Raw genomic sequence first — 26,536 nt, 5'->3', positions numbered from 1 at the left:
TGCTCTTCACGGAGGGTCAGTAATGGAATGGGGAGGCATTTCTTTGGAGGGCCGCACAGGCCTCCATGTGTTTTCCAGAGGTACCCTGACTGCCCTAAGGTACTGGGATGAGACCCTCAGACCCATTGTGAGACCATATGCAGGTGCTCTGGTTTCTTGCTAATGTATGACAGTGCTAGGCCTCATGTGGCTGAATTGTGTCAGCAGTTACTGCATGATGAAGGCATTGATGCTGTGGATTGGCATGCCCGTTCCCCAGACTTGTCCCAGATGTGCTCAACTGGATTCATCATGTCTCTTTCAATCCACCAGCCAACTGTTGCACCACAGACTGTCCATGAGTTGACTAATGCTTTAATCCAGGTATGGGAGGAGATCCCTCAGGAAAACATCCGCCACCTCATCAGGACTATCCCCTGGCATTGTAGGGAGGTCAAGTAGGCACGTGGAGGCCACACACACTACCGAGCATCATTTCCTTGTCTTGAGGCATTTACATTGAAGTTGGATCAGCCTGTAATTTGATTTTCCACTTTGATTTTTGAGTATCATTCCAAATCCAGACCCCTATGGGATCTTAAATTTGATTTACATTGATCGTGTTTGTTTCATTGTTCTCAACGCATTCCACTATGTATTAAATAAAGATTTGCAACTAGAATATTTCATTCAGTGATGCTTAGGATGTAGTATTTTAGTGTTTCCTTTATTTATTTGGGGGGGGGGGGAGTTGGCCCATTTCCTTTGTATTTTAGGCTGTCTTTAACTCTAGGCCTTTTAGATATCATTTCATCTTCAACTTGCTTAACTGTTCACAATAACAGTAATTTTGACCAGGGGTGCCCAAACATTTACATGCCACTGTATTTATAGGATTCTATCCACTTACAGGATTCTATCCACTTACAAGGCTTTGTTAGGTTTTCTATTTTGCTGCATAGACTAGTGCAGTGAGTGATGTTATTCTGCCCTTTTAGAATAATGTAAAATCTGTATAAATGATCGTGTGAACAGAGCTAGTCATCAATATCAACTATACATATTAGAAATCCTCGTGGCAGGGTGTCTTGATATCTCTAATAGATTTTTATTATTGGGGCTTCTATAATGCCAAATTGACTTTTGTAGTATTCTAATAGGCCTTGTGGTCTACAGCAGGGGTCCCCAACCTATGGCTCGATGGCAACATGCGGCAGTCAGGCCCAAGATTTGTAGCTTACAACTGTCTGCCACCATAGTGCATTAGTAACACATCTACCAACCAGCTATGAAGACCAGATCTCCAGATGATGACTTATGTAGGTAACCACACACAGAACAACAGATGTGGCTGTGCATATGGTTGTAAGAGAGTCAGGGGAGAGGAATAGGATGATACTGGTGGTCAGGGGGTGGTGGACGCAATAATGTGGTGTTCATGATGGGTTCTGACTGTCACTACAGTTTGGGATGGACAGGGGGTTTTGTATGTGGCTGGCAAGGTAAAAAAAAAATTGTGTATTGTTCCAATTCCTGCGTATAACATCTAGCCCAATATGTGGCTAAATGACATGATAGTATCTTAATCACTATCTTTTTTTTATTTTTATCTAGAAAATGTCAGCTTGATGTTCAAGCTCTACTGTTTGCTGGTGATGACTCTGGTGGCTGCTGCGTATACGGTGGCCTTGCGATACACAAGAACCGTGACAACAGATATGTACTTTTCTACTACAGCAGTCTGCGTGGCCGAGGTTATTAAATTAGGACTGAGTTTAGTCATCCTGGCAAAGTAAGTGTCGCCTCCTTTTCTTCTCTTTGATTCAATCTTCTGTGGCATTTCATGACTTCCTGATGAAGCTTACATTATCAAGTGGCATGCAGTAAGCAGATCTTGGTTGTAATCTCAACCCTTGCACGAGCAGTTTTTTTTTTTTTTTAAAGTCAAAGCCAGGAGTGGATTGTAAAGAAATAGTAAAATATGTAGAAAGGATGTCTTCTCTAGATCCATTTCTGACTTTGGCTAAAAAAAAAGTCAATAATTGGACATCAAACAGCATAGTTTTTTCTTTCGGCCTTAAAGTGCCCATGCCATGAAGAGTTGACGGAAGCTAAAGTGATCACTTTTCAGGACAAATAAAAAAGTTTTTTTGATTCTGCTGAGCAACTATTTTCTTAGTCATAAAAGTAGCACAAGGACTTAGACTCTGTCTCTGCGTCAGAGCGCCAATCGGGGCTGTATAGCCATAAAAATGTACATTATATCAGTGAACATTGAATGCAGGCTGTTTTTCTTAAAGATTCATACCAAACTTTTTTTTTTAGTCTGTTTTAAAGGTGCCAATATGCATAGAACCTTATTAATTAGAAATTTTTCTTGTACGCAGCATACTGATTCTTTTTTTTTTTTTTTTAACTGTCAAAAACAATGCAAGCTGAGGGTGAAAATAACAGAATTGTGAACAGAGACTATACAATTTCCTATGTTTGGTACGAGAAAGGAAATCCACTCTATAAAGAGCATTCTAGACATGGCTTTTTGCTTTACTTTTTAACCCCTTAGTGACAGAGCCATTTTGCAGCTTAATGACCAGGCCAATTTTTACAATTCTGACCACTGTCACTTTATGAGGTTATAACTCTGGAACGCTTTAACGGATCTTGCTAATTCTGACTGTTTTTTCGTGACCTATTTTACTTCATGTTAGTGGTAAAATTTCTTCTATATGACTTGTTTATTTACGAAAAAAAAGGAAATGTGGTGAAAATTGTGCAATTTTCAAACTTTAAATTTGTATGCCCTTAAATCGGAGAGATGTCACACAAATTCCTTAATAAATAACATTTCCCACATGTCTACTTTACATCAGCACAATTTTGGAAACAATTTTTTTTTTTGTTAGGACGTTATAAGGGTTAAAATTTGACCAGCGATTTCTCATTTTTACAACACAATTTATTTTTAGGTACCACATCACATTTGAAGTCATTTTGAGGGGTCTATATGATAGAAAATACCCAAAAGTGATACTATTCTAAGAACTGCACTCCTTAAGGTGCTCAAAACCACATTCAATAAGTTTATTAACCGTTCAGGTGCTTCACAAGAATTTTTGGAATGTTTAAAAAAAAAATCACTTTTTTTCTCAAAAAATTTACTTCAGATCCAATTTTATTTTACCAAGGGTAACAGGAGAAGCTGGACCCCAAAATTTGTTGTACAATTTGTCCTGATTACACTGATAAACCATATATGCAGCTAAACCACTGTTTGGGCGCATGGCAGAGCTCGGAAGGGAAGGAGCGCCGTTTGACTTTTCAATGCAAAATTGGCTGGAATTGAGATCGGACGCCATATCGCCTTTGGAGAGCCCCTGATGTGCCTAAACAGTGGAAATCCCCCACAGGTGACCCCATTTTGGAAAGTAGACTCCCTAAGGAACTTATCTAGATGTGTGGTGAGCACTTTGAACCCCTAAGTGCTTCACAGAAGTTTATAATATAGAGCCGTAAAAATAATCATATTTTTTTCACAAAAATGAACTTTTCGCCCCAATTTTTTATATTCCCAAGGGTAACCGGAGAACTTGGACCCCAAATGTTGTTGTACAATTTGTCCTGAGTATGCTGGGGGTAAACCACTGTTTGGGTGCATGGCAGAGCTCGGAAGGGAAGGAGCACCATTTGACTTTTTCAACGCAGAATTGGCTGGAATTGATGTCAGAAAGGGATTAAGGATCTTGTACATAACCAGTAAAGAAGCCACTATCAATCATTTCGCTCATGTTCCAGCAGTTAAAAATTAGGTGTCCAAAGTGGACCCCTATACTGCAGGACCACGGCTGAAATTATGGAAACTTTAATGTACAGTGAGGTCCCGAAATATTTGGACAGTTATTTATAATGAAACATGAAATTGGAGTGTAGACTTTCAGGTCTACAATGTTTCATGGTTTCATTCTATAAGGTTTCAATGGTTTCATTCTATAATGCTGTAGATAAGTCCCCGATCCGACCCGCAATATAAGAAAAATAAGTTTTATTATACTCATTCGGTCCCTCCTCATGTCCGTCGCCTCCCATCTTATTACGACGCCGCCTTCCTGCTTGTTTCGTGGCTCCCCAGCATCACGCTACTGCACAGACGTACTTATCTGCCCTGTTGAGTGCAGAGCAGATTCCTGCAGTGCGCAGGAGCTGGGTTTCTCTAACCTTTCCCGACGCCTGCGCACTGCAGTACTTTGCTCTGGCCTCAACAGTGCAGAGAAGCATGCCTGCGCAGGAGCACAGTGCCAGGGAGCGATGAAGCAAGAAGATGGGAGGTGCCGGACCCGGACATGCGACACCCATTGGACTGGATCGCACCCCTGGGTGAGTATAATAAAACTTATTTTTCCAGGTCACCACCTGACATCACACTGGAGGACGTCCTTCTCATCCGCAGTGGGACAGGAAACCATGAGAGTTTAAAAGGATCCTCCCCCTACCACCCCTCATTGTTTTTCCTGTCCCACTGCAGATAGGAACGACGAGAGGAAGATCCAGTCCGTTCCGCGCAGAGGATCAGGATCGGGGGGGCCCAGCCTTTCCCTTCCTACCTGAGAAACTCTGCAAGCTGATACCCGGCACAGGGTCCCTCAGCCCCTCCAGTGTAGCGCTGCTCCTGAAGACGGGGTTGCTTCCTCCCGAAGGGGGCTCTCGACCCCGGACGCTACTGCCACCACCGATATTCAGGTACCGGGGTTGCCTTTACGGAGTCCACTGGCCCCGCAAGCGGACCCCGGCAGAGGATCGCCGCACCTCTCCCCCCCACTGCGAGATGCTGCAGGCCAGCGCACCATACCCGGGACCAGAGCGCGCTACTTTCGCCCACACCATCCAGGCCTGGGCGCGCCCGTCATCCAGGCGGGCGGGACTTCCGGCCACGTCATCAGGCCCGCGCGTCACTTCCGGTCGTGTCACTAAATGCGACCGCCCGGCGTTCAGGAGTGCCGGCACCATCTGTGAGAGGGGGATTGGCGACGCGGCAGGAAGACAGCAGCGGTATGCAGGGCCCTGCGGCTGTAAGGGCACTCCCCCCCCCGGCCACATACACGTTCCGGTGTCTCCACAGGTAGGCAGCCACAGGGAATCTTCTCTATCCAGGATGGAGGACCAGGCAAATACGGAGACTGGAACGGAGAGCCAGGGTCACGTGAGTAGCCTCAAATGAGGTCATGGCAGGGCCCCTGTAAGACAGACCCCACAGAACAGGTACTTTGTGTTCTGGGGGGAGCCTCCACCGCAGAAAGGAAAGACCCCAGGAGGAAGGATAAGAAGTGTCCAGTTTGCTCTAACAAGCTAAAGGACACATGGCAAAAGACCCTCTGCGATACATGTACAAAGCGCATAATGGGGGAAGAACAGGCTACGCTCATGTCTAACATGAGAACAATAATTAGAGAGGAAGTACAGGCTTCGGTGTCCGGCCTAGCCATGTCCCAACCCCCTAGGTGAACCCTCAGGCATCCAGAAAGAGGCAGAAGGAGTCGGGCACGTCTTCCAAGGACATCCTGTCCGAATCAGACGCAGAGGAGGAGGAGATCAGAGAGCACCCGGAAAGGGGATGAAAGTATCTCTTTGCATCCGGCGATACGGATGAGGTGTTGGGGGCAGTTCGGCAGACTATGCAGATCGAGGAACCCCCGACTACCCTCTAAATACAGGATGAGATGTGCGGGGGGTTGCGCTCCCAGACTTCGATGGTCTTCCCAGTAAATACCCATATACGTGCTATGATATTAGACGAATGGGAGGAAGCAGAGAAAAGATTAACTATTCCCCGTGACTTCTTTCTTCGCCTGCCGTTTGACCCAGAGGAGGTCAAAGTCTGGGAGGAGGACCCGAAGATCGATACCCCAGTGGCGAGAGTATCAAAAAAGACAGCCATTCCGTTCGAAGACTCCTCAAGTTTAAAGGAGTCCCTAGTTCGGAAGGCAGATGGGCTCTTAAAGAGGTCCTGGGAAAGTTCAGCGGCGGTCATAAAAACAAATATAGCCGCGACATCAGTAGCACGCTCCATGCATCTATGGATAGATGATTTGGAGGAGCACTTGTCAGATAGAACTCCGAGGGAAACTATTCTAAAATCCCTTCCCTTGCTAAAATTAACTTCGGGGTTTTTGGCTGACACCTCAGCAGAGTCCGTTAGATTCACGGCCAGAAGTCAATCTGTTATGAATGGGTCACCGAGGAGAAAAAAGCAAAACAAGCTAAGTCACAGAAAACCAGAGAGGTTGGTAACTATGCAGATTGCAGATCCCTGATCCTAACCACACAACTAGCAGCAGCCGTGGAGCGTACCTACGATGATCCTAGACGCTTCGTCACAGCCGGAGAGCTACATAAGCCTGAAGCAAGAAAAGGGGAAAACTAACTGCACCAGAGCAGACCCCAAAGGAAAGACAGCCCCCACACATGTATTGACGGTGAAACAAGATGAAAGCACAAACACAGGCAGGAAAATAGGCTGAGCAAACGATGGGGCCCAAACTAACTAGAAAGGAGAGGAAAGGAAAGACGCTCTGCAAACTGCAAAAAACCCTACAAAAATAATGTCCAACACTTCTGATAGCAAAATTAACCCTGAAGTCACTAGACTTCTCCCACTATATCAGCACTCTGAAGTATTCTGAGACAGAGCAAAAAGAGGCCAATCTAATGAGGGACAAAAAGCAAATTGGCAAATACAGGTAAATAAGAGTGGAAATTCAGCACAGCCCCAGCTGGGGCTGGCTGACCACACAAAAACTGAATAGACCAACAAAATCAAGTGTGAACATTAGCAGAAAAACTTGGCTTTAGATGACTGGAACAGAGCTGAAAACCAAGACCTGACAAGCCAGAAGGAATCACCAGCACCAGAATAGGGAGTCGGCTGTCTTAAATCCAGTCTGAGATTCCTGACGTCCAATCGTCATCCTCATTATCAGGTGGCAGATCTCTACTGATTAAATCAGCCTCACTACCTCTTGTTACCACCAGAGGGAGCCTGGCAGGAGAACTCACTACTGGTGGACCAGAAAATGAACTCACAACACCAATCGTTATCCAACACAGCCAGAAGAGCTATCTGGCTTAAAAGTTGGTTAGGTGACATGCAGTCAAAGAATAAAGTGTGCTAAATTTTCTTCTCGGGGGGGGGGGGGGGGGGTTTGGTAGGTAGAGTCTTCGGACCTGTGCTTGATGATATCTTAGAGAAGGCGTCAGATGAAAAAAAGGGATTCCCTGAGGAGAAACGTAGAAAGTATCAGCCCTTTCGTAGATCCCGTTACAACCAGAGAACGGACTACAGAGGAAAGGGGAAGTCGGGCCGATAAAGCTACCCCAAAGGAGGCGAGGGTAGAAATAGGAGCAGAAATACCATCTTCTCCGACCCAGGGTCTAGCTCCTGGAAAAAATGGCGCCACCAGCGTAGGGGGGGCGACTGCTCAAGTTCAGGGGAGAATGGCGGGAGGTTACCATCAGCTCCTGGGTACTACAGGTAATTTCTCAAGGGTACAAGATAGAGTTCAACTCCCTACCCCCGAACAGGTTGTTAGTGACCAGCTCACCACTCTGTCCAACCTCCCCGATGTGGTTAGATATCCAGGACCTCCTAGAAATGGAGGCAATCATGCCAGTTCCCGCACAAGAAGAAGGGAGGGGACACTACTCGAGCCTTTTCGCAATAAAAAAACCATCGGGGGAGACCAGGACCATAATAAATCTCAAGCCCCTAAACAAGTGGGTAGCATACAAACGCTTCAAGATGGAATTGATAAGAACCACGATTCCGTTGCTTGGAGAAGCGGTGGTAATGTGCACGCTCTATCTAAAAAGCGTGTAATACCACTTCCCCATCCACCCAGACCACCAAAAATATCTCAGGTTTGCGGTCGAAAAGGAGGGCAGGATTCACCACTACCAGTTTCGCTGCCTCCCCTTCGGCCTAGCATCAGCCCCAAGAGTTTTCACGAAGGTAATGTTAGAGGTAGTGGCCTACCTAAGAGCCCAAAACATCACGGTGGTCCCGGTGGACTTCTTAATTGCAACAGATTCAGCAGCCCAGCTTAGAGTCGACTGTCAGTCCTCGATCTCCACACTGCAGAGGTTGGGTTGGATCATAAATTGGTCAAAATCAGATCTTGCACCCAAGCCCAGAATAAAATTTTTGGGGGTCATGCTGGATTCAGAAAGAAGAATGTCCTATCTTCCAGAGGAAAAGCAGACCAGCATGCCAAGGAAGATTCGTCAGTTCTCAAAGAACCGGGTATCGATCAGAGACGCAATGAGGATTCTGGGGCTGATGACTTCGTGCATTCCCTGTGTCAGATGGAGTCAATTCTACTCCCGCAAACTACAACGGGCAGTCCTAGCGTCCTGGGACAGAAGGCAGGGCTCAATGGACAAGAAAATACAGTTAATTCCCCAGGTCAGAAGGTCGCTGCTGTGGTGGACCGTCCCAAGAAACCTAAAAACCGGTGTCGCATGGATTCAGTCCCCAGAGATCGTAGTAACCATGGACGCAAGTCTGTACGGCTGGGGCGGACACGTCGGGGGAGAATACTACCAGGGGCGATGGAGTCGGGAGGACAGCAACAGGTCCTCCAACTTCAGAGAACTACATGCGGTCTGGGAGGTACTACTCGTCGCCTGGTCTCGGGTGAAGAACAAGCATGTCAAAATATTGTCGGACAATACCACGACAGTACCCTTTCTCTGCCACCAGGGCGGACCAAGACACCCGGCACTACAGGGCTTAGCCGAACAGATCTTCAGATGGGCGGAAAGAGAGGTCCTCTCAATCTCAGCAGTACATCTGGAGGGCTCCAGGAACCATGTTGCGGACTTCCTCAGCAGAAGAATAACCGCAACAGACTGGGAACTCAACGAAGAGGTGTTCAGCAGTCTGTGCGACCGCTGGGGACAACCGTAAATAGACCTGTTTGCGGACAGGGGGAACACAAAGGTCAAAGCCTTCTACTCCCTGAACCCTGCAGGAAACCCGACATGGATCGATGCCCTATCGCAGTCCTGGAACAGGGGCCTATTGTATGCCTTCCCGCCTCTAGCTCTCATCCCAAGGGTTCTCAGGAAGGTCTACGAGGACAGAGCCAGGGTCATATTGGTGGTCCCCTATTGGCCAAGGAGAAGTTGGTTTCCTCTACTCAGGAAAATATCACGGGAAGATCCCATTCTTCTGCCAAAAAGAGAAGACCTTCTTCACCAGGGTCCGGTCTTCAACAAAAGGCCAGAAACCCTCAAGCTATCAGCCTGATCCTGAGCGGCAGGTCCTAAGAGCAAGGGGTCTATCGGATGAAGTCATATCCACTCTACAAGCAAGTAGGAAGCCCGTGACAGCAGCAATATATAACAAAATCTGAAAAAAATTTTGCAGCTTTTGTGGAGAGGCGACAGTCGAGACTGACCAACCCCACATCCCGAAGATCCTTGACTTCTTGCAGGCAGGGTTCAAAAAGGGTCTTAGACCCAGCACTCTGAGAGTGCAGATTGTGGCCTTAAGCGTGTTCTACGACACAACCCTATCATCTCACCCTTGGATAGCCCGGTTCTCAAGGGCTGTGCAGAGGCTTAAACCCCTGATAAGAAAGACCGTCCCTTCTTGGGACCTTAACCTAGTCCTTAATGCGCTATGTAGACAGCTGTACCAGCTAGGGGTAAAAATAACTATTGGTAACCTCTCTCTGAAAACGGCGTTCCTAGTTGCAGTTAAGTCAGCCAAAAGATTAGGGGAACTTCAGGCCCTATCGGTTCAAGATCCCTACTTACAAATATTCGACCGGTTAGTCCTGAAACTCGACCCGGCTTTTCGCCCCAAGGTTATCTCAGACTCGAACATGAATCAGGAGGTAGTGCTCCCCTCATTTTGTCAGTATCCTAAAAATAGCAAGGAGAAAGCTTACCATAATCTGGATGTCAGGGAAAGAGTGCTCAGGTACCTGGGCGCAACCACGCCTTGGAGGCAGGATAATAATCTTTGTCCAGTTCAGAGGCCCTAATAAGGGGAAAAAAAAAATCGAAATCCACAATAGCAAGGTGGATTAAATCCATTATTAGCACAACGTATAGAGCACAGGGTTAGAGCCCACTCAACTAGGGCCATGGACACATCATGGGCAGAGAGGGGCGTAGCCTCAGCAGAACAGATCTGCAGAGCAGCATCTTGGGCCAGTCTCAGTACGTACTCTAAACACTATAAATTAGACGTGGCCTCCGCACAGTTGGCATTTGGGAGAAAGGTACTCTATGCGGTAGTCCCACCCTAGGACCAGTATTCTTTGGTACTACTCCAGCGTGCTGTCAGGTGGTGACCTGGAAAATGGTAATTAGACCTACCGGTAATTGTGTTTCCAAGAATCCATCCTGACAGCACTATTTCCCGCCCGACAAACGCTTCCATACAACTGTGATGTAACGTGTATGAAAAATGTTGGTTTGAATAAAATTTTTTTTTTTTTTGTTTGAATCCATCCAGAGGTGCTACTTTGTGAAATCACTGAGGGGTGGTAGGGGGAGGATCCTTTTAAACTCTCGTGGTTTCCTGTCCCACTGCGGATGAGAAGGACGTCCTCCAGTGTGCTGTCAGGATGGATTCCTGGAAACACAATTACCGGTAGGTCTAATTACCGTTTTCTTATCTTGCAGGTTGGATTGGGGGCTTATTTACAGCATTACAGAATTACTGAAACTCCTACTTCCTGGAGAGTGTTCTTCACTTGGGTGGATGTTGTGAAGGGGTTTTTTTTCTTTACCATGGAAAGAAATCTGCAGTCATCCACCATGGACGTCCAGGCCTTTTTGAGTTTCCAATCTCACCAGTGCATTATTTTTTTGCAGAATGTTCCAAACTGTGGATTTAGCCACTTCGAGCATTTCTCCTGAATCTCTGATAATGTTTTTTTTTTCTTTTCAGGCTATTGATGGTCTGTTTCTTTTCTATTGAGAGCTCCTTTGGCTACATGCTGTGGGTTCACAGTAACAGGTTCCAAATGTAAATGCCACACCTGTAATCGGCTTCAGATCTTTTACCTGCTTAAAACAAACCTGCCCCCTATATTACATAATGCATAGAATATTGTGGGGTTAGAAAAAAAAAATTGACATTCAGCAAAATGGTGCTGGCTGCGACGCTTGCACGGTAGCATGTATCGAATAATACATTGGGTAAAAAAAATAAAATAAAATTTAATTTCATCAACATGGCGCCTGCGGTGCATGTGCTGTAGCATCTATCGGCAAGTGTGACATGCTACTGCGCATGCGCCACCACAATTTTACTGGAGAAAAAAAAATTGGCTGCAGCAAAATAGCGCTAGTGGCACTTGTGCAGTAGCATCTATCGGAACGAGATAGATGCTACTGCGCATGCGCCGATGCCATTTCGATAAAGTTAAATTTTTTTTAACCTGACAATATTATATGCATTTTGCAATACATGATACTGTGCATGTGCCATGCCAGCACCATTTGGATGAATGTCATTTTTTTTTTGTTACTAACCCCACAATATTCTATGCAATATGTAAAATAGAAGGCAGGTTTGTGAAGGATCAGTTACCTGTCATAAGCCCATACAGATGACTATGGAAGCAGAACACCACACAAAGGCCCCCGGCCCCCCGAAGCACGAGAATCTCATTCACTGAAAAGTACAAATACAGATTACACAGCAAACACAAGACTGGTTTCTTCACCCCAGGTATCATTTTAATCAGTGTAATGGCGCCGACCTGACAATGCCTGAGCAAAATTCCGCTGACAGGTTCACGGGAGATCAGCTATCAGCGTGCTGGTAACTAAGGTAAACGTCGGGTTTCTAAGCGGCGCGCGCTGCTTAGAAACCCGATGTGTACCTTAGTTACCAGCGCGCTGGTGCAGGGAGCTGGTAACCAAGGTACACATCGGGTTTCTAAGCAGCGTGCGCCGCTTAGAAACCCGATGTGTACCTTGGTTACCAGCTCCCTGCATCAGCGCGCTGGTAACTAAGATGCACAGTGGGTAAGCGATGTGCGTCGCTTGTTACCCATGTGTCGCTGGTGCTGATTGCTGGTGAAGCTGCCTGTTTGGCAGCTCACCAGCGATCATGTAACGATGCACCATCGATCCTGACAAGGTCATATCGTTGTCAGGATCGCTGGTGTGTCACTGTGTGACGGGGCCCTAAGGCCACGTTCAGTATTTGGTCAGTATTTTACATAAGTATTTATAAGCCAAAACCTGGAGTGCGGCAATGGGAGGAAAAGTGTAATAGAAACACGTCACCACTTCTGGATTTAGCTTAAAAATACTGATGTAAAATACAGACCAAATACTGAACGTGACCCAAGCTGAGTCTGCACTTTAAGCCCATATTGATTATAGAACTGTATCTTGAATATATTTTGTTAAACATCTAAAATGCCAAAACGTGTCACTATCCAAATATTTCTGGACCTAACTGTATGTTCCAAGAGACTGCAGTAATAAGTCCCTAGGAGCCATGATTGAAGGCTTCGTAATAAGTTGTGAAAGTTGCACTGTCTAGTAATGTGCTGCTTTTACCTTTTGGCGCTGACTTTTTATATATTTTTGTTGTTGACTTAGAGAAACCGGAAGTTTCAGCAGACTGATTACGTCTTTAAGGGAAAACATCTTGGGAAGTCCGGTGGAAATGCTCAAGTTATCCGTGCCGTCCCTGGTATATGCATTGCAGAACAACATGGCATTTGTGGCACTAAGTAATCTTGATGCAGCAGTTTATCAGGTATCAATGAGCGTAATTCTCCTAGTTTGTGCATGTATACATTTGTATATGTATTTACACTTGCGCGTGTGCGCATGGATATGTATATAATACATACTAGATGGAGGCCCAATACTCTCGCATCAGGAGGGCGGCAATGTCACGATGGGGGCACGCTTTGCAGCGTTGAGAATCTCCCCCCCCCCCCCCCCATGTGCTCACCCACCTATCCACTCTGTTTTTCCCCATGTGCTGACTTCTCCCATCTGTGCTCTCTTTGCCCTGTCTACCCCGTGTGCTATCCCCCTTGTCTGCTGTCTCACTCCTTCCTGTGCTGTGTTCTCCCCTCATGTGCTGTCCCGTTTGAGCTGTCTCCCCCCTGTGCTCGGTCTCTCTCACCACTGTGTTTGACCTTGTACAGAATATTCCACAGCTCCTGGGCAGGGGAGGAAGCAAAAGACAATACTGACATTACAGCAGGAGATTGCAGAGGATACATTTTGTGTGGTAAAATATTGTTTAAAAACAGTCAGTGAAATATTTTACCTCACAAAATGAATCCTCTGTGATCCCCTTGCTGTAATGTCAGTATTGTCTTTTGCTTCCTCCCCTGCCCAGGAGATGTGGTATGCTCCGTACACGGTCAGACACAGACAATTTTTGAAATTAACTTTTGTTCGTGGGAAAACCCCTTTAATGTGACCGACTTCCCCTGCCGGTAGACACGTCTCGCATCTGCCGCCGGGATCAGCTGAATGATTCAATGCGCCTGCGTGGAATTCGCGCAAGCGCAGTGCGATGTTGTTCCCCTGGTGGTACAACGCAAGAGGCTGCATGAGTGTGAGTGGTGCGTACAGCGTTCCGCTGGTGGTACCGTGCAATAGGTTGGTACCAGCAGCAGTTTCCATATTGAGACACCCATCACTTCCTCCGCTTGGAATTCTGGGATGCTGTGAATTCTGGATAGAACAGCAAATTAAAACATTACAAGGCAATTACATACATAGATATTTATATTCTAAATTATTTTTTTTGTATAGTGTGAAATGGTTTACTTTGTTGTAAAATGTATCTCTGACCGTGTTTTGTCAGTGATTCAGAAGATTGTATCTGGGCTGTGGAGTTCTCTATTTTCTTGTCCATCACTGATTTGTTTCTCTTTGTAGGTGACATACCAGCTCAAAATTCCATGTACCGCCTTATGTACAGTGCTGATGCTGAATCGATCCCTCAGCAAACTTCAGTGGTTCTCCGTCTTTATTTTATGTGGTGGCGTCACACTAGTACAATACAGCCCAGCTGAGGCCACACGGGTCCAAGTAAGTTGAGTGCCTAATTACATAGACAGTGTCTTATATTATTTGTTGATCTACCTATGAGCTTTTTCAGTGCAATGTTGATCCTTCCATTTAGCAGAGCTTTAGTGTGAAGAGGTTTCTGTACCGAAACATGTGGCTAGTGAAGTGCTTTTGGCATTAATAGTTTTTTCCTGTTAATTGATCCAAGAATGATTGATTATTTTCCTAGCATATAAAAGCATCAGTGGTCTTCTGATCCTCTCTGAAGCCATACAAGGTAAATAGTTGTGTTCATCTGACTTTTACATCTCCTGCCATCTTGCACATTAGATTAGATTACTGATTTGGGCAAAACTCCACCACAGCGTGGGCTGTGGGCTCAATAGTAAATCTGTGGGTCCATAAATCACTCATGTCGCAGCAAAGAGATCTTGCTTGCAGTCTACTTTCCAGTTAATCCCAAATGTGTTTGATGGGGTTGAGCTTGTGACTTTGCGTGCTCCACCTAAGTTCCTCCACATCCAAATCATCATGTGTCTTTATTGACATTGCTTTGTGTACATGGGCAGGCATTCTGAACCAGAAAATTACTTTTTCCAATCTGTCGCCATAGCTAATGCATTTCTATGGGGAAAATTTGCACATAAAACTCTGTTTACTTACAAGAGGAATTGACTTGTTGCAGATTTCCAGCACACTCCACAGATCAGTTTACATAGCATAAAAAAGCACAACGGGCATGAGTTTTCTATAAATCCCATCCACTTGGCGAAAATACACAGGGTCAAAAAATCGTAGAAATTTAAATGGAAGAGTACGAAGATGTACATGTTAGTGCAGAAATTTCTGCGCCAAATGCCTATTCCTGCATCTCTTGGCAGGAAAAACGCAGCGTAAGATACACATGATTTGCCGTGCTTTTGGTGCAGATTTTTCCCCACTCATTAGTATGGGTGAAAAATGCAAAAATGCTGAAAGAATTGACAGATTTAAATCTGCAAGGAAAAAATAAGCAACGTGTGCATGAGACTTCAGGATCTCATTTACTGGCATCAGAAAACCTTATTTCCAGGACGTCGCTCCTGACAGCACCATGGAGGTTGTCCTTCCATCCTTATAGGGACAGGAAACACACGAGAGGGTAAAAGACCCCTCCCAGCCACATTCCCCAGTGATTTTTTTCCAAGTACCATACCAGGATGGATGCAATTCTTATTTATTGAAATTCTGCACAAGTTGATCATCACCAATACAAAATTTAAGGGAGGGAATTACCAGTGTTGTCAGGATGGACTCCTGGAAACAGTATTACCAGCAGGTCTAATCCCTATTTTCCAGGAAGACCCTCCTGATAGCACCATGGAGAATACCAAAGTACTACATCACTGTGGTAGGACTACTGCCTGCAAACCCTTCTGGCCAAAGGCCATCTGGCTACCCGCCAAGGTATCTAGCTTATAATGCCTACAAAATGTGTTTAACCTAGACCATATAGTTGCTCTACAAATCTGATCTACCGAGGCCCCTGCCCTTTCAGTCCACGATGATGCTTGGGATCTGAGGCACGCGGGAACGGACAATTTCTCGGCCTCGTATGCTAGGGAGATGGTCGTTATCCATCTAGCTAAAGAGAAAATCCACAATCTTTGGGAAGTCAGGCCAGGAAGAGTCTATGAAAGAGCTACCACGTTCCAGACAAAACCTCTTCCAGATCTTATTGTAAATTGCGCAAGTCATGGATTTACGGCTGGCCTGGATCGTGGAGATCACCTGGTCGGAGAGACCCTTTGCTCTTATGATCTTCCTTTCAGGATCCACGCTGATAACTGAAGACTCTTTAGGATCTGGATGAAGAACTGGTCCCTGAGAAAGCATGTCTCCCCTCTCTGGTAGCAGGAGCAGATCTCCCCGGGACATCTTCCTCAGCAAGGGAAACCAGCTTTGCCTTGGCCAAAATGGAAGAACCAGCATCACCAAAGCTCCTTCCTCCTGGATCTTTGAGTACTCTTGGGATCATGGCAATGGGGGGGGGTGAAGGCGTACAGGAACTCTTTTTCCCATACCTGGTTTAAGGCATCGATCCCTTCCGGGTTGTCCGCCGGATTGAGGGAGTAGAACGTTCAGACTTTGGCGTTTTCTTCTGGTTGCCAAGAGGTCCAGATGGTGGGGTTCCCCCACAGATAACTGAATATCTATTCACTTAGTTTCCACTCGGTGTACTGGATCTTCTGTCTGCTCAAGTAATCATGAATCGTTTTCCTGGATCCTTGTAAATATCTTTGCAGACAGATCTTGAAGAGCCCAGTGTCTTGGGCCTCCTTGGTGACAAAGAAATGACACCGCCGTCATGTTGTCCGACATAATCTTTATATGCCAACCTTGCAAGCAGGTCTAATTTCGCTTAATGGTCTCCAAAACTGCCCGTAACTCTCTGAAGTTTGAGGACTGGATCCTGATATCTGGAGACTAAATTCCTTGAAACTACTTTTCTTCTAGATGGCCTCCCCTTCTTTCGTCCGTGATGATCATTACGCAAGGCGACAATACCCAAGGAACTCCCTGCGTGATGTTCCTGGAAACGGTCCACCATTTTAGTGACTAATTTAATGCCGGGGATAGACGGATCTCTTTGTCCAAACACATCTGACTTCTGTCCCAGGTTGAAAGGATCTATCTCTGTGGTCCCCTTGTGTGGAATTGACCCCAACGAACGCATGATATGCAGGCTGTTCGCGTTCCCAAGACTCTCATTGCCGTCATTATGGAAACCCAATTTTGAAGGAGTAGCCTGTCTTGTTCTTCACCGCCTCTTGCTTCTCCTCTGGTAAAAGCAAGACTTTGTCTGGACTCCAGAAACTTCTTCCTGGTTCCAGGTAGTAGGTCTGACTTTTCTCGGTTTAGGATTCAACCTAAACCTTCTAAAGTAGAGATCACTAGATTGAGCTGGTCTTCTAGTTCTGCCTCTCTACCGGATATCAGTAGAAAATCATCCAAGTACGGGACACTGACCACATCCTTCTGTCTCAGGTAGGCCACGATCTCTGCGACCAGCTTTGTAAATACCCGAGGTGCAGAAGCAAGACCGAAAGGAAGAGCGCAAAACTGGAAGTGGTAGCAATTGTTTCTTATCTTTAGGGCGAACCGTAGGTATTTTTGAGAGTGCGGGTGAATTGGAACGTGGTGGTATGCGCTCTTTAGGTCTGTTGTGCACATCACCGCGTTCTTGTCTATAAAAGGAATGGTGGTCTTCAGAGACTCCATTCTGAACCTCTTACGTTATCCACTTATTCAAGGGCTTCAGGTTTATGATGGTACAGCTTTCGCAGAATGGGTTTCTTTTTAATGTGAACAGGGTTGAGTAATGTCCCTGACCCACTTCTGGTTGGGGAACCTGGACCACCACTCCTGCTTTTAAGAGGTCTTTTACATCGGTCCATATATGGGAGCCTTTAAGGCTACTCACGATCATTGGTGATTCAGAGGGAACGACATACCTCACAGAGTCCTCCATCGTGATCCAAAGATTCTCTTGGTCTCAGCCCTATACAGATTAAGGCAACTTTTATTTCCTACCTTCTCTTCTCCCAGTGCCACCGACAGGTCCTCTTCTGGAATTCCCCTGGGCGGCATACCGGCTTTACCTGACCCCCCGGCGCACACTGTTTTCCAGCCTGGAACGCATCCGGAAGTTTTTCTTCAGCGCCCGGAAGTGACGTGTGCGGCTGCTGGCGATGGACGCAGAGAGCCCTCGCTGGAAGGGAAGCGGCTCGAAGCCCGGAGATCCTGCTCAACTGGGCGCATGGCTGAGGAACCCCCCTTCGGGGGGTGTCAGCCCTGGACCTCTTGAAAGGCGGGAAGGAAAGGATGGACCCCTGAGCCCTCAAGGTAATCATGGAAGCGCCAGAGATCCAACTCCAACCTTCCACGTTTTCTCTCGTGTCTGTCCTTACAGGGACAGGAAAAACACTGGGGAGTGTGGGTGGGAAGGGTCTTAACCTCTTGTGTTTCCTTTGCCTATAAGGATGGAAGGACAACCTCCATGGTGATATCAGGATGGACTCCTGGAAACAATATTACTAGTAGTTCTAATCCCCGTTTTTGTGACAAAACTATGTAGAAGAAAAGAAATCGACAAAAACACGATGTGTACACACAGTCTGATAGGTGAGTTTTTAAGGCTAGTTTCACACTAGAGTATTTTCCATGCAGCGCACGGCGCCGCTAAGCCCCGCCCCCTGCCGGCTCCCTGCCCGCCCCATCCGGTCATCGCCGCCTACTATCGCACACGACCGCATGCGATCTGCGCACCCTATCTTTAGCATAGGGTGTGCAGACCGTGCGCTGGCCTTGCGCTAGTAGGATTTTAGCGTGCGCTGCGCACTTTTGAAGGTGCACCGAGCGCGCCAAAATGCAACATAGTGTGTTCGGCGCACACGGGAGCACCTTCAAAAGTGCGCAGCGCACGCTAAAATCCTAGCGCACGGCCAGCGCATGGTCTGCGCACCCTATGCTAAAGATAGGGTGCACAGATCGCATGCGGCCGTGTGCGATAGTAGGCGGCGATGACCGGATGGGGCGGGGCTTAGCGGCGCCGTGCGCTGCATGGAAAATACGCTAGTGTGAAACTAGCCTAACACTTTTTTTTTTTTTTTTTTTCTTTTTTTTTGTTAAATGCATGTATTTGAAGCTAAAATGCATATTTGAAATAGGGGTTTCATTAAGTCATTTTGCTTTTTATTTCCTTGCACACTTAACTTTGATGTGTGCTGTATTTATAAATCAACTTAGAAAAAGATAAAATAAAAATAAAAATTTTCCCCATGGTGGACACCCCCTTCTGAAGCATTTTCTGGGCTTGGTTTCAGAACCATAGTGATGGTGTACAACAAAGGTTAACAGCTGTTTATTACAAATGCTTTTGGACCTGACAGTACTTTCTTTCCATATAGCGTATGATGTATAATACTGCAGGTTCTCCTGCACTGATTTCTCCTTAGTCGGAGAAGATGACAGAATGTTTGTGAAGGTGTGGTAAATTGTAATCCTTCACCGGACTGTTTATATAAGTGAAGTATTGGGCCCTGCTGGGAATTTCCCTTTAGTGCTACGTGGCAGCAAATAGGGTTCTGTTGCCTTTTGACATGTCATGACAATTGTCTATTGTTAATTTGTTCCTCTATGCTTTTTAATCACTGTCAATCTCACTTTATGGGAAAATAAATAGTCACAGAAAAGAAGTCAAAGAATAAACTGTGGAGTGTGAATTCCCCCAACCCTGGAGTTTGCAAAGAGGCCTCTGACACAAAAAGTCCTAATTATAGCGGTTTGAAAAAAGCACTATATTGTAATCCGAACGCTGCTAACTTATTATAGTGCTTTGTTTTCAAATAATTTTATTGTTTTTTTAGAATATTATAGTGGTTTGAAGAAAGCACTATCATGTAATCCGAACGCTGCTAACTTCTTCTGCTGCTTCTTTTTATTATAATTCAGTTGATTTTCTGCAATTATTGCGGCCCGAACTGCTACACGCACAGACTCCGTTGAGGTGTCGTTTCGAAGCCAGCATCCACGAGAGGTGTGCTAAGTAATTTTCGTGTCGATCGGATTTGTAGTTTTTGCCCAATTTGCGTTTGAAAAAACATTTTCCTCAATGCATTTCAATGGGAAAATGTTGCCACAGGGAAAACATGCCCTGAGGCGATTCAAATGGCAGTTAAGCTCATTGATATGCGCAGGCACACCCAGTTACTATGCCAACGCCTACGAACGTCACATGACCTCTCCAGGACAGAGTTTCTGGCAGATAATATCAGCTCTTAAAGCGAAACCCACAGCACAAATGCAAATCTAGCTTCATCACATGGCGCATGCCCCTGAGAGAGAATGTGCGCCAAAGTGGATTTAGAAGCCCAGTGAGCCAAACTGGCTGTTAAGGGGCCGACGCGCCAAAGTGATTCTTAAAGGGCCGGCGCATCGAAATGAGTCTTAAAGGGCCGGCGCGCCAAATTGATAGCTGAGTGACCCCAGGCTCCAAATCTGAGGCTGAGCCACCCTAGCCTCCAAATCGGACCCAGAGTGGCCCCGCTCACCTAATCGGACCCAGAGTGGCCCCGCTCACCTAATCGGACCCAGAGTGGCCCCGCTCACCTAATCGGACCCAGAGTGGCCCCGCTCACCTAATCGGACCCAGAGTGGCCCCGCTCACCTAATCGGACCCAGAGTGGCCCCGCTCACCTAATCGGACCCAGAGTGGCCCCGCTCACCTAATCGGACCCAGAGTGGCCCCGCTCACCTAATCGGACCCAGAGTGGCCCCGCTCACCTAATCGGACCCAGAGTGGCCCCGCTCACCTAATCGGACCCAGAGTGGCCCCGCTCACCTAATCGGACCCAGAGTGGCCCCGCTCACCTAATCGGACCCAGAGTGGCCCCGCTCACCTAATCGGACCCAGAGTGGCCCCGCTCACCTAATCGGACCCAGAGTGGCCCCGCTCACCTAATCGGACCCAGAGTGGCCCCGCTCACCTAATCGGACCCAGAGTGGCCCCGCTCACCTAATCGGACCCAGAGTGGCCCCGCTCACCTAATCGGACCCAGAGTGGCCCCGCTCACCTAATCGGACCCAGAGTGGCCCCGCTCACCTAATCGGACCCAGAGTGGCCCCGCTCACCTAATCGGACCCAGAGTGGCCCCGCTCACCTAATCGGACCCAGAGTGGCCCGTCTTGCACGGGCAGCAGGCAAGTCTCTTTTAAAGGGGCAGCCCGGGCTCCATTTCAAAGCACTATCTGTACTTCCTTCAGGAAATACACATCTAGTTAATATTGTACTTTACCTTCACTTCTGATGAAGTTGGAAATTTAAATAATTTATATTACAACCATCTTAATGTATTTTGGGCGAGGTGGCAACTCCTTAGGCTGTGTTCACACACAGCGTTTTTTTTTGCGGTTTTTCCCGCGGATTTGCCAAAAAATCAGCGGGAAAAACGCGAAAAAGAAGCTTCCCATTCATTTCTATGCATTTAGCACTTTTTGTGCACATTGATGCATTTTTTTTTACCGCGAAAAAACCGCATCGCGGTAAAAACGCAGCATGCTCATTAATTTCGCGTTTTTTTCCATGTGTCTAGAAACTGCGCGGAAAAAAAACGCAAAAAAACAGAAAAAAACGTGCGGTTTCTGTTTATCAGTAGAAAATTTCTGCTACGTGTGCATTTAGCTAAATGTCACATTGTCAAATACTTTTCATGGGAAGTCAATTCCTGAAATGAATAAACTATATCTATATACTATTGTTAGCTATGCATATACTTATACTAGAGGTAGCCATGTACACATATCTTACTATATATATTGGACATCATCTGTAATCCTTTAATAACCAAGACCTTTTTTGTTCTTGAGCGTTACATTTTTTTCCTCCCCTTGTTCCAAGAGCCTTAGGCTATGTGCACACGCTGCAGATTCACCTGCAGGTTTTTTCCCGCGGAACCGCAGGTACAACCGCAGGTAAAGTGACCTGCGGTTTTGTCCTGCGGTTTCACACCTCTACTATGTTAAAGGTGTGAAACCGCAGCGGAATCCGCAGAAACAATTGACATGCTGTGGAAAAAAACCGCAGCGTGAGCACTGCGGTTTTGAAAACCCATAGGGTTACATGGTACTGTACCATGTCTGCGGAACTGCTGCCGTTCCGCAGGGCCAAAATCGCAGCGGAACCGCAGCAAAAACAGCAGCGTGTGCACATAGCCTTAAAGGTTTTTGTTCGACAAACAAAAGTACATTTTGATCAATAGAATAAGTTCCACAATTGGATGTGTTAAATAAAATGTTCCTGTGCTGAGATAATCTTATAAATGTCCCTACTGTGTACTGTGTAATGGCTGTGTCTGACCGTACAGAGACAAGGTCTGATCATACCACAGTTCCTGGGCAGGGGAAGAAGCAAAGAGTATACAGACCTTACAGCATGGGGTCACAGACAGTCAATCTTTGTGAGGTAGAACTTTTCCCTGCCTGTTTTTACACAATGTTTTACATTAAATAAAGTACAGCAAGAGATCACAGCTGATTCTATCTGTATCCTCTTTCTTTCTGCCCAGGAGCTGCAGTATGATCAGACCATGTTCCTGTACGGTCATACACGGCCATTACACAGCATATTTATAAGATTATGTCAGCACAGGGACATTTTATGTCAATACATCCAATTGTGGAAGTTATTATTCCAAGATCTATTAACATGTACTATTGTTTCTGGGAAAACCCCTTACTTTTCTTTTTTCTTTCCTGTCGACATATGAGAGGGTTTTTTTGCAGGATGAGTTGTAATTTTGACTCGCCCCATTCATTTTACCATAAAATTTACTGGAGAACAGGAATTAAAACTCCGTGTAGTGAAATTATGAAAAACAAGAAACCACAATTTTCAACCGTTTTTTGGGTGTTTTGTTTTTAAGAGTTTCTTCTGTGGTTAAAATGACCTGGCAATATGATTCCACAGGTCGATATGAATACAACAATACCAAATTTTGTCCCTTTTTTATGTTTTGTTAAGAGAAAGTGGGAAACTTTAAAAAAAAGAAACATTTTGAGAACTGTAACTTTTTATTTTTCTGTTGATTATAGTGGTTTGTACTCAGAGCTGACATTTTTATTGATGGCATTTTTGCAGTATATATGTTTTGATTGCACTCTTGTTTGTGTTTTTGGGACATGTTGACGAAAAAAGGAAACTCTGGTGGTCAGATTTGATTGATTGATTTATTTTTTTTTTTTTTACAGACAAATTGAATAACTAATGAATGCTTGAGATTATAACAATGTCTCTGGTTCGGTATAACCTAATTTTTACGCGTAAAATGATAATGCTGATCGAATTGACCTGCTGAAGCGCCACCACCCTAAAAATGTCAGACACATTAACGGTGGCGCAGTACAATACTGTATACGATATTGGTGTAGCTTAATTGCTGAACAAGCTGTCCATCAGACCCGAAAAGCATGTTTAGTAATCTGACACTTGGTGTGACACTTGGAATTAAGTGGAGCTGAGGGACTGAAGTGCGGAAATCGCAGGTTTCCATTTGTTCTGTTGACAGATGGATCATATAACTGTGACCGCAGAAAGATGGGTACAGAAGTCACTGAGGAAAGAGCAATATTGGCCTTCACTCCTGGAGTACCATTTGTCATTCTGTGCATACAACTAGTTTCTGCGGGTTCAGCTTAGGCTGGAGGCGCCGTCATACCAAAGTCGTTTTACTGGTCATCCATAATGGATAGCAGCTTTTACAGTGAAATATGCAATCCTGTTTCTGCACACACTACCATAACACAAAGTGATTGATTGCTTATTAAAGGGAAACTACTCGTATAGTGACTCTTCCATTTATCACTTTGCAGATTGAACAGAACCATTGGCTGGGATTTGGCGCTGTGGCAGTAGCCGTGCTGTGCTCAGGATTTGCCGGTATATACGTTTTGAGATTATTTTATTAAGATCGTTGCACAAGAAAAGCTGTGTCCGTTGTAGTGTAGAGTTACTGATCTAGTCAGAGTAATGTGGGCTCTGAATGTGACAGCTATGATTTTACTGTGTGTTCCACACTGGTAAGCGACGAAGAGCGTGATTGCATATCAAAAAATGCAGCATCCACTGTATGAGCCAAGTGCCAAAAAACGAAGACAAAAAGGATCCAGCACTTGTGAGTAGATGACATTAATATTCCAAAATTGTCAAACATTTTCATTAGTGTATCTTCCATAAATACTATGTAAAAGATTAATACCATAAGCCATGGGAGTTAGTACGCATTTTGAACCTTTGAACTGTTTAAGAACAAGAGTTCAAAGGTTCGAAACGCGTAATAATGACTGTGTCTTATAAACCTTTTGCCTAATCTTTTTATTGAACATAACTTAAGTGTAACTCAATAGTTAGTCCAAAATTATTATCTAGTCGTGCCGTATCCCTTGGAACCTTCTGTATGAGCCAAGATGTGTGTGTGTATGTATATATATATATATATATATATATATATATATATATATATATAAACTTAGTATATCAGAAATATAAGCTACATTACTATCATATACAATGTGCATAGAAAATGTAGGAACTTAAAGTGAACTTGTCACCTGTTTTGGCCGCTATAAGATGCGGCCACTGCCTTTCAGGCCTTATCTACAGCATTCTATAATGCTGCACATAAGCCCCCGATCCGACCTGCAAGCTAAGAAAAATAAGTTTCATTTATTATACTCGCCAAGGGGGGGGGGGGGGGGCGCCTGCGCACTGCAGTACTTTGCTCTGCCATCAACAGGGAAGATAAGTACACCGGCGCAGGAGCGCGATGCCGGGAGCGATGAGGCAAAAAGATTGGAGGCTCCAGACCTGTGACACCCGTCGGGACTGGAGTGCCCCCCCCCCCCCCGGTGAGTATAATAAGTTATTTTTCTTACCTTGCAGGTCAGACCGGGGGCTTATCTACAGCATTACAGAATGGTGCAGATAAGCCTTGAAAGGCAGTGGCCGCATCTTGTAGTGGCCAAAACAGGTAACAGGTTCGCTTTAAAGAAGCACTCCCATCCAAATTGTTGTTCTCAATTTATTCGTCTACATATTATATAGCTCTGTGTACTTACAATTGCTCATTTTACCTTTCTACCTAATCTCTTTTCGATTATGTTTGTGACATCAATGATTACAAATTGACTAGTTGAATCCTTTTAAACGCTATTTAGAAAACAGGAGGTCAATTTTCCCTGTACGAGTCATGAGTCGCTGTAAGAGTACCTGGCATGGGGAAGAGGGAGCATCTGGGTCAGGAGTTCAAGAGGGGAATTATTTCTGCAGGGACAAGAAACTTCCGGTCTCTACATTGAGTAGAGAAAAGAGAAGAATTTACTGGGTAGAAAGGTAAAATAGGCAATTATAAGTACACAGCACTATATAATGTGACTGCAATATATTAAGAGGATACAAACTTTCATGGTAGTGCTTCTTTAACGCACAAATTTGACACTTTGTTTGTGACCATCAGCTTTGACAAGGTGTACCTTGATTTGATGGGATCATAACCTTTTCCATCAGACATGCCTCCCCCAGACAAATAAAAGCTTTAAAATTTAAAGTTCAGGTAGGATCCAATTTAAAAACAGCCTCAGGCTATGTGCACGTGATGACTTTTTCAGGTTGAATCCACTTGAAAAAGCACGCCATAAAATGCACAGAAATATTCAAAACGACACTGCTTGGAACATCTAAAGTTTTATGTCACATCTTTTAACCGCTCTACATTTCACAAAGGAGTAACAGATGCCAGAAAAATGAATGCCAGCATTTTCCTGAAACCTTTTAGCCTGGGAAAACCTGGCGGCTGTGCGGCATTTAAAAGACAGTGTGCACATAATCTTAGAATGATGAGCAAAATATGGTGGCATTCACTAACTGTACTTCCAATAGGTACTTGAGCACTCAATACTTTAATTTGATGTCCTCTTCTACCGTTGTTAGGATAGAGTTCATTCAATTTTACCTGCTTCATTTGCTGATAATTCTTTGTAGTGTACATTTAGTAGTAATGACTGCTTTCATGGTTAGCTGAGCGCTCCTCCCATCAGTCTAAAGGTACTGTCACACTTAGTGATGCACCAGCGATCCCGACCAGCGATATGACGCGGTCAGGATCGCTGGTACATCGCTAAGTGGTCGCTAGAGAGCTGCCACACAGGCAGATCTCACCAGCGACATAGCAGCGGTCGGCGGTCGCTACTTACCTGTCACACCAGGCGATCCTGACGTCCTCCTGCCCACGTCCATGCGTCGCTCGTCGGTGCCACAGGAAGCTGACGACGAGAAACGGTCGAGGACATTCTCGCGCGATCAGCGATAACCAGCGGGGGAGCCGGTCGGAGGTAAGTATCAGACATAGCGATATCGCTAGCAATATCGCTGCTGCGTCACAAAACCAGTGACGTTATAGCGATATTGCTAGCGATATTGCTTAGTGTGACAGGCCCTTAAAGGTATTATTTATTTTTAGAGCACCCTTGATTTCATGGTGCTGTACATGAGGGTTACACACAAAATACAAATATAAATTACAGTGAACAAACTAACAATGACAGCCTTTATAGAGGGAAGACTATCATGTGCACCCTACCTCTTTTTAAGCTTGTTGCACTCTTTAATCTGTCTGAACAAATCTTGTATTTTCTGCAATATGAACATATAAACCCTTTAAAAAGTTTGTTTTAACCCCTTAATGACCGTCAATATGTCTTTTATTAACTGACCTGAGATATAAGAGAATAACACCCCCATACAGATGACAATCCAGCAGCTGTCGGCTCTACATTATAGCTGACAACTTGCTGCATCAGCCACGATCAGTGTTTGCACCGTCCTTATCTATTTAACCCCTTAGATGCTGCTGTCAATAGTGACTATCATAAATGGTTAAGAGGGTGGCTTCTCCCTCTTTAT

At 45.3% G+C, this 26,536-nt stretch overlaps 1 protein-coding gene across 1 annotated transcript in view; it reads left to right on the top strand.

Moving 5' to 3' along the window:
- Positions 1-26,536, top strand: part of SLC35A1 (solute carrier family 35 member A1) — a 59,780-nt gene that overhangs the window by 17,835 nt on the left and 15,409 nt on the right. The window contains exons 2-5 of the mRNA XM_073589605.1: positions 1,594-1,771; positions 12,604-12,763; positions 13,909-14,061; positions 23,449-23,515. Of these exons, the coding sequence (XP_073445706.1) occupies positions 1,594-1,771; positions 12,604-12,763; positions 13,909-14,061; positions 23,449-23,515 (558 nt within the window). The remainder of the gene's footprint in view (positions 1-1,593; positions 1,772-12,603; positions 12,764-13,908; positions 14,062-23,448; positions 23,516-26,536) is intronic.

Source organism: Dendrobates tinctorius, unplaced genomic scaffold, assembly GCF_039654945.1.
Source record: "Dendrobates tinctorius isolate UK_male_01 unplaced genomic scaffold, ASM3965494v1 ptg000111l, whole genome shotgun sequence".
NCBI lineage: Eukaryota > Metazoa > Chordata > Amphibia > Anura > Dendrobatidae > Dendrobates > Dendrobates tinctorius.
The sequence above is the reverse complement of the archived record's forward strand: the minus strand, read 5'-3'. Positions and strand labels throughout refer to the sequence as shown.